The 14,170-nt window shown below is 41.6% G+C and overlaps 1 protein-coding gene across 11 annotated transcripts in view; it reads right to left on the bottom strand.

The window, feature by feature from the left end:
- Window positions 1-3,721: 3,721 nt before the first annotated feature.
- LOC6038871 (Down syndrome cell adhesion molecule-like protein Dscam2) overlaps window positions 3,722-14,170 on the bottom strand; it is an 82,237-nt gene continuing 71,788 nt past the window's right edge. For 2 of the 11 annotated variants that reach the window (XM_038258949.1, XM_038258954.1), the window contains exons 10-18: window positions 13,754-13,873; window positions 13,498-13,671; window positions 10,379-12,742; window positions 10,179-10,319; window positions 9,987-10,112; window positions 9,756-9,916; window positions 5,408-5,540; window positions 5,197-5,287; window positions 3,722-4,597 (exon numbers count right to left, since the gene is read on the bottom strand). In XM_038258949.1, the coding sequence (XP_038114877.1) occupies window positions 4,273-4,597; window positions 5,197-5,287; window positions 5,408-5,540; window positions 9,756-9,916; window positions 9,987-10,112; window positions 10,179-10,319; window positions 10,379-12,742; window positions 13,498-13,671; window positions 13,754-13,873 (3,635 nt within the window). In that variant the 3' untranslated portion in view covers window positions 3,722-4,272. Of the gene's footprint in view, window positions 4,598-4,647; window positions 5,541-9,713; window positions 9,917-9,986; window positions 10,320-10,378; window positions 12,743-13,497; window positions 13,672-13,753; window positions 13,874-14,170 lie in introns of those variants that run through there. The other 9 variants (XM_038258945.1, XM_038258946.1, XM_038258947.1 and 6 more) reach the window with 7 other exon arrangements.

Below are 14,170 nucleotides of genomic sequence, written 5' to 3'. Positions count from 1 at the left end.
GGTAAAAATTGGAAAACTTTCTAAATCCATACATAGAAAAAGAAAGAAAAAAACGAATGCAGGTTGACAGTTCTGGCTCACATTCTATAACATGGTTTATCTATAATATATACTCCCGTCTCAGGTCAGGATGCCAGAGATTTGTTTAAAAATATTAAAACTGAAGGTATCTCTGGAGTTTGGAGCGAAAGGTGCTTCCGATTGGCACGTACGTTTTTGTTTTTATTTTCCTTCCGGGGTACTCATCTTATGTTTTGGCTTTTAATATCTATCAAGGAAGTTAAACACAACAGAAAACATCATCATCTCGAAAAACGAAATGTTAACAGGGCGTTTTAACCGTTTCTTTTTGTCACGTGTGTTGTTTTGTTGTATATATTTGCATTACAGTATAAAATTTTATCTACAAACTTTACTTAAAATAATTTTGATTACTAATAACGCTTCTTTTTGCTTTGTTTTGAGTCGGTCGCGATTCGCGGAATGGGTTTTGTGTTGTTGAGTTCGAAAGCCGTCTTTAGTACGATTAAATCGCTTGCCTTCGGCTGAGTTGTGATGAGAATTGGTCTTTTTTGCATTTTTGTTGAGTTTTTAACGGTTTCTCTGGTTTTACACGAAGTGATTTCGATTTTGGTGTGGTTTGGACTGATTGGCAGGGAAAGAAACACGAAACATTTTTTTCACTAAAAAATGATTTCTTTTTACTGGTTCAAGTCAGGAAAAAGCTAGACCAATCCTTGAAATAAAAGTGATCTGTAAATGTCCAATTTGTTTACAACATTTGAGGCATTTTATTTTAAAATGTTCAAAAGCTAAGCAACTATTGCTCTAATTTTCAAAGGCAAAAAAAGAAATATTTGTGCAATTTTCTGATCTGAATATCCATCCAAAATTTGCAAGGTTATGCCATGGTTACCTATACGGAAAAAGCGAAGATTCGATATGTCATAGTTCATCGGTTCAATTTTCGATATTGGCACTTTTTTATGAGTGAAATCTTTAAAAATGAACCTATCGCCGCTGTCGTGCTGACTTGTCGTACGTGCATTTTGGGCCAAATTGAGTTAAGAACGCAATTTTGTGCATCCCACAATGCTTCACCTTTTGACCTTTACAGATCCTTAAAATTCGATTTCAATCCTGAGATATTCAATAAAAACCGAAAAAACTTCGTGCATTTTTGTCACTTTTCATATGAAAGAAGTTTCAATCTTGTCGCGCTATCTTGACACAGCTTGTTAATTGATGTAAGTGCGACAAATGGCCAAACGGATTTCAGGTCAGAACGCGTTTGACACAAGTAAGAGCTCGACTACCGTAAACATTTTCAACTATAACTCGGGACTCCGGCAACCAAATTCAACCGATTCAACCAAACTTCGGGACAATGCACAGAATTGTCAACCAAACAAAACGTGTTTGTTATTGTTTACAATGCGCGCTCGTTTTTGTTTATTCAAGGTCAAACATTGAAAGGCGTTTTTTCTCGGAACGTCAAAAAGCGACACACGACCAAGGTATGTAGATTAGATAAGGTAAGGCGGGAATTCCCAGCTGTCAAAATAGTTAGCACGAAACCCGGATTTTATATGGAGATTTTCAGAAAATTGAAAATTTGGCCATTTTCCGGGCAAATTTCACCGGATTTTTATTTCTGTGGGGTTGTTAACCATACCAAACTGAACCGAATAATGCGTTTAGTTGAATTTTTTTTTAAATATTTGTGTTTTAAAAGCGTATTTCGGTTCAGTTTGTCATGCTTAACAACCCCACAGAAAAAAATCCGGTGAAATTTGCACGGAAAATGGTCAAATTTTCACTTTTCTGAAAATATCCATATAAAATCCGGGTTTCGTGCTAACTAACTATTTTGACAGCTTGAAAACCAGCCTTGCTTTACTATAATCTACATACCTTGACACACGACAAGTTAGCACGACGGCGTTGCCATGAGAATAACGCTCTCGGCAATTTTGGGATTTATCCTCTCCGTCCGTTCACAGTAACTTCATGCTTTTGAAATGTAAGAGACCAAATTATATTGGAAAATCTGTTTCAAGATACATTTTTTCCTTCCTTAATGAGGAAAGTCTTTGGTCAGGTTGGTCATTCGAACCATCTTAAGGTCCCAAAAGTTATGCTAAATAATGGATTTTGGCTATAATTCAGAAGAAAAAAAGGATGGCCTTTGGAGAAATAACTAAAAGGCATTTACAAAGACAGAAATTTATTCTGACAAACCTATCAAATCTTATGAGTATCTTAGAGAAATTTGTATATTTTTTGTATCCAATTTTAGGTTATTTTCGTGAAAATAATGTATGGATCCGTCATGCGTCTCATCGTTAGATAGGTAATCAAAAAACCAATTCAGTGAAATTTGGCAGATCTGACAGCTCTATTTAAAGTTATGAGCACTAAAGAGTTCAGTGTTTAGAAGTCGGAACTAATAAAAAAAACTGATTTTATTAACACATAATTTAATGAAGAATTTAAAGCCTAAATTTATAAATATTGAAAACTGTAAAAAAATATTAAAAATATTTATCCTAAATTAAAAAAAAGTTCAAATTTTAAATTTGTATTGTTCATAGGCTGACTCGAGACGCAACGCGAATATGAATGTATTGGTGTCAATGCTGGACTTGCAAGTAATGCATGCACGGAGAAAAAAATATTCGCAAAATCGTGAACAACCGTTCATGAAAATGGGAACCACGAACAAAGTGTTTAAGTTTCAAGGTGCGTTTTTTTAAATGTAGCATGGAATTTCAACACATTGTTTATGGTTTCCATACACAGAAAAAAAAATGATGGTAATATTCATCAGGAAATGGTGACACATATTGTGGCAAAAAAAATGATAAATTTTACCTTAGAAAATGATGAATTTTCATCAGAAAATGATGAAATTTACCTAAAATAATGATGAAATTTACCTGAAAAAATGATGAAATTTACCGCAAAAATGTTGAATTTTACGAAAGAATGTGTATTATTGCATTAAAAAATGTGTAATTTGTGGCTGAGAAATTGGAAGGATAGGTATTGAACTGTCATCCATTTCAGAGAACGTTAATAAAACATTTGATTAAAACGAATATTTTTTTCATGACTTTCAGGGTACTTTGAGGGGCGGCAATCAGTTAGCGGCCAACTGCTTGATCGCTATAAGGACCCGGGTTGGTTTTTTAGCAAATATTACTTTAAGCACGGAATCTGCGGCGATTCCTGGACGTAAACACCCGGACACACTGGCAACTTCTTCCAAACTGAACCGGAAGAAGCACTAACACAAACTCACCAAAACAAACGACGACGGCGGCACGGAATCGGTGACGATTCCTGGAAGTAAACACCCGGACACACTGGCACCTTCCTCCAAACCGATCCGGAAGAAGCCCCAACACAATCTCACCAAAACACACAACGACGACGGCACAGAATCTACGACGATTGTTTGACGCACGAGCGACCAAAACTCCCGGACACGCGACGATTGAATCACGATCCGACAGGCTTCTTCCAACCACTTTTCAAAACATTGCGTTTGACAGTTGTCAAAGTCCCTGGGTCAAAAGATGATTGAATATTGTACCTAAATTTGATGAATATTACTCAAGTATACGAGTAGCAAAAATAATGTTGAATATTCATCAAAAATTAGGTAATATTACACATTTTTTGTGTAAAACCTGTTTGACAATAAAAAAAATCGTTATTCAACAATTATAGAGGTAAAATCCATCATTCTTTTTTTCAACATTCTGTTTTCAACCTTCCAATTTTACATTATTTTTTGCTGTGTATCATGAAGGTTTGTTCACGTTTTTAGGAACTCATTGGTCTCCGTGTGTAAGCACTTTTGCCGTACACTTTTTAGCTGTATTGTTCTATTTCACTGCCAATCGATCGCACCTAACCACTTACCAAATCGAGAGCAGAATTTTCTTAAGAACTTTTAGTGCACTCCACACGCCACGTGCGCTCAAAGAATCACACGTGGCCTCACCCACAAAAAAAAACTTAATATATCTATCAAAGAGAGGCGTTATAAAAGTGTGTCCGTGAGTGTGGGTGGGGAACACAGATCATCATCATGCACAAAAAGGTGTGTCCATAAAAATCCTGTCCGCTTCGAGACTTAGATAAAGTACACGTGTCTTTGTTGTTGTTGTTGTTGTGTCGTCGACTGCTGCTTCGAATCCCGCGATCTCTGCTGTTTCGGTTGTTGTGACGATGCTGGCTGCTGATCTGCTGCTGCCGCTCCTCTTACACGGCGATCGAGTAGTCCGACGGGTGTCCGCCCGGGGTCTGGACCTGGCCGGGGTTGTTGGCTGTTCCGACCACGGTCCCGCCACCACCACCACCACCGCCGCCGATGCCGCCACTATTGCTCTGCTGGGGTCGTGACCACAGCGACGATCGCATACCCAGCTTCAGCTTCTTGATCGTGTCGATGTCGCACTCGGCCTCCGACAGCTCCAACCGGTCCGGCGTGCCGCCCTCGATCGGCACCTGGTGAAACAGCGGGCCACCGCCTCCCGGTGTATTGTCGGGTAAATGTAGTGGTGTAAGTAAGGATCTCATTGTTCCCCTATACACATATAGATGTATGTATAGATGTTTGATTGTAGTTGTTTGCTTTTTTTGTTTGAGATTTTTGGTTGGTTGGTTTAGGTTTTTGAATTGGCGTTGTTGTGTTGGTTCAACAACTTGACAGGTTTCACGATTTTGGTTTTTAGCAATGATTTAACAATGAAAGAACGGATTGTATTTTAAAAATTTGTTAGATCAATGGGTTGTTGAAGAAACCTTAATGTTTTCGTATCGTTTTGTTTAATCGTTAATTTCTTTAATGATGATTTTGCTTTAGTTTTTTTGTATGGCGTACAATCGGTTGCACTTTGATTTTGGACTTTTGAACGTTAGAAGAGCTCTAATTCTAAATCCGGATTGGCACAATTTCATCAACAATCGGAAGATAGACGTGATGGAGTGTTGCTGATTGTTCTACTACTGTGTATGGGACGAAACTGGGACGGCATGCGAGGAAGTTGAATCGTTTGAGTATCGTTTATGCAACTACTACGAGGGGATGCTATTGGCGATTGAGCTGTAGTTGTTTTGCTACTACTGAGAGAGGACTTGTGTCGTGGTGTGGTGTTTGTGTTATGGAGATGAAGGTGATGGTACCTTGATCTGCCACGACGAGGTAGTGATTTTTGTTCAGACATCGGTGACAGGTCGGATGAGGTGCTCGATTGCGTGCCATGATAAATGAGACCTGGAATGGAACGCATGAAATGCTGGTTATACAGGAGCTCGTCATCCAGGCCGATGCCGATGCCGCCGCCGCCGACGCCGTACGGCTGCAGGCCGCCATCATCGTCAACATCATCCTTACTGTGCTTGATCTTGGCATCCAGCTGGTTCGACGACTCGGTCCGACTGGACGTTAGCTGGTCCGGGTCGGAGTCCGATTCCTCGCTTTCGGGCTCGGTTTTGCGCGAGTGTCGTCGCCGACCTTTCGAGGAGTTCTACATTAAAAAAAAAAAACAACGAAACAAACAAAACAAATCCATCAATGTACCAAAATCCAACCCCAAATTCAACCCTAAATCTAAACCCACGTGCTCACACACGCATTTTTTTTTTGCTATTCAAGCTTCTCTACACAGCGCGCGCCAAAAACGAACCAAAAATGGAAGAAAAACGTGTCTGTTGAGAAAACGCAAAAATGGTGTTGCAATTTTGGATCGGAACTGAAGCGGTTGTAACTAAACTAAAGCGTTTACCAAAGCAGCAACTAGAAGCCAATTAGCGTGATCGTGTGTGGTTGTGTGAGTGGGTGTGAGTGTGGGGAATCAGGAGGGGTACATCCATTAAATGCGTTACCCAAGGTTTAAGGAACCACCACAAGCAGTTAGTATTCATTGTGGGGCCATGTAGTGTGGATATGAGGCTAGTTTTGTTCTACAATTTAGTGTTAGAGGGATACTCGGTTATTTCTCCACAGACAACAGACAATAAATTCCGATAACTCGTAAAGAATGCAAGCAAACCCATAATGTTTTTGATATCAACATTTTATAAATTTGTAGCAAATTTACTCATTCTAAAAATTTAACCAGCGAAGTTAATTCTCTCCCGGGCAGACGGTAATAACAAAATTCATGCCATTCCAATAACAAATACTGTTAAAATAACAAAAAGTGTTATGGAATCTTTTTGAAAAATCCATTTTTGCATAAGGGTTTAATAACAGTTTATGTTATCATAACAAAATTTGTTATTGGTCTGATATTGGTTGAAAGCCAAAACAACTTTGGAATAACATTTTTTGTTATGGAAGAATACCTCGAATTGTTATTGGGATGATCGGATTAGTTGTTAAAATAACAAAAAATAATAACAATGATTTGTTCGAAGAATAACTATGTGTTATTGTTATTAGTCAGTTATTACAATAACAAACCAATAACAAAAAAATCATAATGACGAATAACAAATCTTGTTATAAATAACATAAAACGTTATTGGCCAAGTATTTTCAAATAACAGAAAATGTTATTCCAAAGTTATTACCGTCTGCTCGGGCTACAACTCAACCCCGCCAAAAATCAATTTTTCAACCAATGTTTGATCTTTGAAAAGCAATCGAAAAAAAAACTTTTGAAATTTTAGAAAAAAACCGGGTTGGAAGTTTGACTGGTTTTATGTAACTTTGCTAATAAATTTAAAAAAATATTTTTTAGGGGTCTATTTTGGCTTTGTTTTCTACTAAAATTTGCTATATTTTAAGTAAAAATCAGTATGCAGTATTTTTTGTAGTGTCCCAGTAGGGTGTAATATGGTTGTATGGAAAAAAATAAAGTTGTCCAAATTTAGCTAGCACAGCAACTTTTTGGTTCCTTATAGGGTCCTTAACAACTCCCCAAAGTTTGGTAACGTTTGGTTAAGACCCCACTTTGCGCAAAGCGATTAAATTTTCCGTACAAATTTGTATGGGAAAAATATTTTTTTTGAATTGTGATATATAAAAAATTCACGTTTCACGCTATATCAAAACCGGATTCATATTCGGATGCTCTGGAATGTGCTCTACAACTTTCCCTAAGAGAGTATGGTGCTAACTTGATCCTAAAAAAAGATACAGCGTGTTCAAAACTCGTCTAAAACGTATTTTTTGATCGAAAATCACGTTTTAGACGAGTTTTGAGAACGCTGTATCTTCTTTCAGAGGCAAGTTAAGACCATACTCTCTTCGGGAAAGTTGTAGAGCACATTCCAGAGCATCCGAATATGAATCCGGTTTTAGTATAGCGTGAAACTTGGATTTTTTAAATATCAAAATTCAAAAAAATGATTTTTCCCATACAAATTTGTATGGAAAATTGAATCGCTTTGCGCTAAGTGAGGACTAAACCAATTGTTCCCAAACTTTGGGGAGTTGTTTAGGACCTCAAAAGGAACTAAAATAATGCTGTGCTGGAAAATCGATTTTGATATTACGCCCTATGTCCCAGGCTATGCCTCTACGATTTTTTTTACATTTTAACCCTCTACATCCTAACCCCGCCTCTAGACGGGCTTCGATTTAAAAAATCGCCAAAAATTGAATTTTCAGCCAATTTTAGATTTTTAAAAGCATTGGAAAGAAGAATTCTTTAAATTTAAGAAAATTGTAAGGTTGGAAGTTTTACTTGTTTTATGTGACTTTGTCAATATTTAAAAAAATTACAGTTTTTTAGGGGTCAACTTTGGCTAAGTTTTCTACTAACATTTTCTATATTTTAAGTAAAAAGAAGTATGCAGTAAATTTTGTAGTGTCCCAAACTATGCCTCTACGCATTTTTTTTTTATAATTTAAATGATAATTGTGCTATTCTATAGCAGAAAATGTGAAAACAAGTAAAAATTTGAAAAAGTTACTGTAAAAACACAAAAAAATAGATAGGCGAAATGTAATGACAGGAGGTGGTAAAATAGGCCAAATACAAAAAAAAAACATAAACTAAACAAGATAAATGCAAATACTTAAAAATGAAACAATAAAAACATAAAACAAGACAAGTAAAGTTTTTCGTAGAACAAAAGTTGCTCAAAATGACCTCCTGAACAAGGGAAAAATAAAAAAAATTGAAAAAAAACTTGGGCAGTAGAGTTAACTGTGACAAGATATCGAAAAATGGACCTCAGATTCGTAATCAGTTAACTAAGTGGTTTTCCACGCTAAAAAAGGCATTGTTTACGGGGACTCCAAGTACACTAAATTTTATGGAACGTGAAAATGTCACAATAACTTGGAAAATGTTTTGTTAAAATTACAAAAAGCACTATTTATACTTTATTTATATAATTCTCCAATCAGTTGAAATTTTTAAACATGAAATAATCTACCAAATAAAGCTTAAATACTGTTTTTGTATATTTTGCTCGGTTTGTTCTAGAGGTCGTATCGAGGCGCTCTGATTTGGACGCAAGCATTTGTTTGGGCATTGAAGTTTAAGGTCCAAAATTACAAAAAAAAATCTAGTTTAAAAATAATTGTTTATAGATTTATCTTTATATTTTTATTTTTTGAATCAAGACAAACATTTTAAAAGGGGTCAAAAATTATTTTTTTTTTCAAAATATTGTTTTTGAAAAGATTGGAAAAATTCACAAATGTTTCATATTTTAACATTGAAAATCGGAGCATTAGTTGCTGAGATATCGACATTAGAAATTGAAAGGTTGATAGCAAGCTTCCCATGCGCCAGTGCCAACGCACACCGCGGGTTTGGTTTTCTAGCTTCGGTACGTGCCTGAACCCATTTGTGTATTGGTATCTTGGTACATCGTACCAGCGCACCACGACACTCTCGGCTCGCCCCATCGGTTTTGTGTCTGGCACTCACCCATGGCATGAACCCAGCGTGCCGTGGTACGTGTCGTGGTATTGAACCCGTTTTGTACCGCCAGCGCGTTCCACGGCACGTACCTCGGCTCGTAACGAGTGAAGCACCTTGGCTCATATACCGGGTTCATGCCATGGGTGAGTGCCAGACGCAAAACCGACGCGGCGAACCGAGAGTGTCGTGGTGCGCTGGTACGATGAACCAAAATACCCTCGGTTCGTGTGAGTCGGGTACGGGTGTAAACCGAACAAAGCAGGCGCAAAGCAAACCCGAGGTACAAGTGAACCGCGTGTACCGCACGGTGCAGGGAAGCTTGGTTGATAGGGTAATCTGCAAAGAAAACTTCAATTTTCCTGTTCCTTTTTTTGTAAGCCGCTGTATCTCAGCAACCAGAGGTCCAATCTTCAATGTTTCTCAGACGAAATTGAAGGAAATTTTTTAAACTTTTAGAAAAAAAATATTTTTAGGAATGAATAATCATGAACACTATTTAAAAAATAAAAAAAATAAAAAATTTCAGACGAAATGTAATTTTGAATGACTATATTTTGAAAACGGTGCACTAAATCAAAACATTTGTAAAAATTACACGAAGGTCGTCTGTTATCTGTGGGTGGGTGATTTTTTTGGGGATTTGATTTCGTAATACCGGAGATTAGTCAATTTGTCTATTGAGTTTTCTAATTCGGGAAGGTTTGGCGGTGCCTGATCTACGGCAACGCAATTTAATGGATGTGTGCTAAGAAGCCCCCTTCCCCACCCGCATTGATTCACTCTGTTTGGAAAGAAAAGGTAATCGATTAAACGCACAATATTGTAGTAAGGCGACTGATTATGAAGTTGTCTCAGTACCGCTGCTGGGGGTGGCGACGCGCATCCCTCGGTCATGGCCCGCTCGTGGTACATGAAGGAGTGCAGCAGCGTGTTGGTGGGCCCGCTGTGGTGCGGCTGCGCTAGCGTGCTCGCCTCCGACAGCTGGAACGTGGCGTACGGGGAAATGTCCTCGGAGGTTTCTGAAATTAAAAGGGTGGTGTGGTGTGAGACAAGGGTCAGACTGTGGGTCGTTTTGTGGGGGTGACCTACCAGGAATCTTATCGCCGGCCTGCAGCGCCACCTTGTGGATGGTCGCGTAGTAGCGGTCCCGTTGGGCGTCCGCGCTCTGTTGGTTCGTACCGTCCATCGTATCCTTCCGCTCGCGACCACGTTGGCCTGGGGATAGGTAACGTGGCGGCTCAGTGCCGTGGTAACCCAAACAGAACAACACGATATACTCACGGTATTTGTAGCAAACCACCGTGAACGCGATGCAGACGATCGTCACCGTGATGGTGATGATGATCGGAATCAGCAGCTGGATGTTGTTGTAGAACATCAGCTTGGTGTGGTCGCGCTCGAAGATCTCGGGCGGTGGCGGATCTAAGAGGGAAAATTAATGTCAATGTTGACTACAAGGAATTAAAGTACCAACAACCAACCTCCGTCTTTTGTCAGCGTAACAAAGCTGTACTCGGCGTTGGTTGATCCGGCCACGTTGTGTGCCTCCATCCGGAGTTGGTACAACGTTGTCGGAAGTAGTCCGGACAGCGTAAATCTTCGCTGGGGCTTCAAAGCGTTCGAAACCAGATGCCACTCGTCGTCCAGCGTGTTGGAGATGGAACGGTACTGCAATACGTAGTACAGGATCGGGCATCCGTTGTCCGGCCAGCCGTTGAGTCGCAGAACGACGGAGGTGGAGTTTGGAGCGATCAGTACCGATGCCACAGGCACGCCCGGAGATTGGCCTTGGGTTTTCAAGTTGAGCGTTGTGCTGGCAGGTGAGGAACCGATCTTGTTGTGTGCTACGAGGTACACCTGGTAGGAACTACCGCAGAAGAGGCCCTTCAGTTCGTGGCTGGACGCGTGCCGAGATAGTTGCATCTCCTCCAAGTTGCCGTGCATGCGTCGGTAGTGCAGCGAGAATGCCGTGATCGGTGCGTTACCGCTGGATCCAATCTTCCAGTGGAGCAGTATGCTGCTGGAGGTAGCACTGGTTACGTACAGAATCGGTGGTCCTGGAGGAACTTGCACCAGTAGATTGTGCGTGAGTCGGTCGGTCCCGATGCCGTTATCGACCTGGCAGGTGTAGTTTCCGGTGTCGGTGGTCTGTAGCATGGTGATGATGATTTCGCCCGAGTCGAGGATTTGTACGTTGTGATGAGAACCTGAGCGGAGTAGAATGTCTCCTTTGAACCATTCCCGGCGTGGTTGTCCCACGGCCATGCAGTTGAGCGAGGCTGACGTTTTCCACGGGCGGATCGTCATACCTCCGAAGGAGACTATCTTGGCGGGGACGCGGTTCGAGGTCATCTGGGACACCACGCGGGTAGTTTTGCCTTCGCCGACCCGAGTTGATGCCGACACCCAGAACTGGTACTCGGTATGGCTTTGAAGCTGTTTCGCCTCGTAGTAGTGTTGATGTGCTAGCAGGTTACGCTTGTCATTGCTGAGTTCTTCGCGTCCGTTGACCGCTCGGATGTACAGATTGTACTTGGTGATGATGCCGTTGGGTTCGTGCGGCGGAAGCCACGATACGTACAGCGATGATGGTGAGCTGATTGCTACTTTGATGTCTGGTGGAGCTTCCGGGGCGTCTTCTTCCGTGTGGCAAAACGAAGGCGGTGAAATGACGCCATCGCCCATCCGGGTGTACGCGAGAACTTGAACACTGTAGTTGGAAAATTTCCTTAGGTTAGTTAACAAACTTGTTAGGGCAGTGGTCTTGCGAGTTTCCATGTCGCCATTGCTTATGGAGTCTTCCGATGCGGATTCGTAGAGAACCTTGTAGCCCTGGAGGAGCCCGTTGGTGTGTGCACCTTGCGGTGGCTGCCAGGATACCTGGATGGAAGTGGAGGTTAGCGCTACACAGCGGATATCTTCCGGGGGTTTCGACGGGACGTCCTCCATTGTTTGAGCTGTAACAGGTTCCGAGAGGGGACCTGGTCCTACTTGATTGTATGCTTGTAAAACTATCGTGTAACGAGTAAACTTGGCGAGATTCGCCAGGAGTAGCTCTCCAGTCCCATCTTCTCCATCTCCAGTGACCGATGTGAAGTTGTAGCTATTCGAGTTCGTATTTATAGATCGGTAACCGATGTTGTACCCTTGAATCTCACCGTGCCGAAGTTCGTACGTCGGAGGCATCCAGTTAATAAGGATTTCCGTAGAAGAGATCGGCCTTGCCGACAGATTCAACGGTGCCCCGGCAGGTCTCTGTGGTTCCGTTTTAATAAACAACTCCTGGCTAGGAGAGCTACGCCCAGCAGGTCCCTCAGCTATCACCCTGAATACGTAGTTGGTAGCAGGTTTCAGATTCTCGATCACTGCTGAATACTGCGGTGGGTCGGATATTTCCATGTACATCCACTGACGATCAATTTCCCTGTATTCCACGATGTACTTGGACACCTCGGCAGCGTCACCTCCGCGAGGTTGCCACTTGAGGTTCACCACGCGGCTACCGATCTGGGACGTCTCAAGCGATGAGGGAGCCTGCGGAGGTTCCTGCACTTGCAGCTGAACAAGCTGCTGATCCCTTCCGTACAGATTACTCGCCTGGCAGAAGTAGGCTCCGCTGTCGCTGCTCTCCACGTTCGAGATCTGAACCTCGGCTTGGATTCCCTCCGGTGTGGCGTCCTGCTTTATCGAGACCCGGTAGTTGGTCGACGGATTCAGCTCGTGCTTGCCGTTCCGCAACCACACCACGTTGATCGGTTTGTCGCCCTTGACTTCGCACTGCATGACGGCGGTGTCGCCCTTCTTCACCGTTACCATCTTGGACTGGCCCGAGAAGTACGGGGAGGCTGGAACGAGATTGAGGTTATGATGAGTCGTATCTTCGAATAATCCAATATTTCAATTATCTGAAGTTCGAATTAAAACTTCGGATAATGGAGGATTTAGATACAAGAGTCTTGACTTTATTTGTGCAGATTAATCTGGATAGTAATTCTCATCAAAATTTGATGGTTTCCTCTTAGTGATTTATTTACAGTCCTGACTCCATTATCTGAAGTCCGCGGAAAATAAATAATTTCGGATAATCGGATCTTAGGATAATCTAATCACGAAACGTCTTGTTTTGAGGCGTTGAGTTCAAATATTATGACGACTCTACAGCGTGCTCTACAGTGATTTGTGAATTTTAAATCCAAGATGGCGGCCAAAATGAAATGTCGAAAAAATGCATTTGATAATGTAACATTCAATCAACCATTAAAATTTTATTAAAATTAGTTAGCAGAACTCCAATTTCGTGTTAAACATTTGAAAATGAAAACAACGTAACAAATTTGTCCGTGATTTGATTATCCGAATTTCCTAAGAAACCTTCGGATAATCGATATTTGGATAATCAAAATATCGGATAATCGAGGCCTCGTATAATCGAGTCTGGAATGTTTTGATAAGATTGTTCTGAAAGCCTAATTTTGATAAAAACTCTTATCCGGACATTTGGATAACCATTCAAATTGCTTCACCACTGACATGTAAAGTTATCCGAGCTATCCGTAGTCACAACACGACCCAACCCCTAACAAAACCGCTCTATACTCACAGTTAACCTTCAGCTGGATGACCTTCCCGATGCCGGTCCCGATGCCGTTGTGTGCCTGGCACAGGTAGAACCCCTCGCGGTCCTCCTTGACGTGCTGCAGCAGCAGCGACCCGTTCGTCAGTAGCTTCGTGTACGGACGCTCCCTCACCTCCTCGTAGTCGCCGGATTTGCTTCCTGTGAAGACACGGAAAACCAAGAGAGAGCGGTGAACAACTTCTTCTTATGGCGCACACGTGATTTATGACTACCACCGTACCTGTTGCTTTCTTCCACTGGATCGTCGGTACGGGGACGCCCTGGGCCTGGCAGTGCAGCGTAATGTGGCGGTTCCGCTCCACGCTCACGTCCGTTGGCTCCACAATCCAGCGAGGTGGAACTGTTTGGGGGTTTGGCGACAAGACGGGGGTGGGATAAAGAACGAGAGAAATCGAGAGGAATGGGGGGCTCCGGTTAGAAGAGAAAGTTGTCGAAAGTTTTGTGGAGTTATTTTTTTTTGTTCGAGGGGGAAGGTTGTTCATTTCGAGGAAGTTTTGGGAACGAGACATGTTTTTTTTCTTGCTTTTCTGGCAAATAGTGACATATTCTAGCGACATCTGTTGAGGCGAGTAATTTTATTGCCAGGTGGGTTTTTGTGCCTGGAGAAAAGTTTTCCGTGAAAAATTGGCGCGCACAG

This window comes from Culex quinquefasciatus, chromosome 3 (genome assembly GCF_015732765.1).
Source record: "Culex quinquefasciatus strain JHB chromosome 3, VPISU_Cqui_1.0_pri_paternal, whole genome shotgun sequence".
In the NCBI taxonomy this organism is placed as follows: domain Eukaryota; kingdom Metazoa; phylum Arthropoda; class Insecta; order Diptera; family Culicidae; genus Culex; species Culex quinquefasciatus.
The sequence above is the reverse complement of the archived record's forward strand: the minus strand, read 5'-3'. Positions and strand labels throughout refer to the sequence as shown.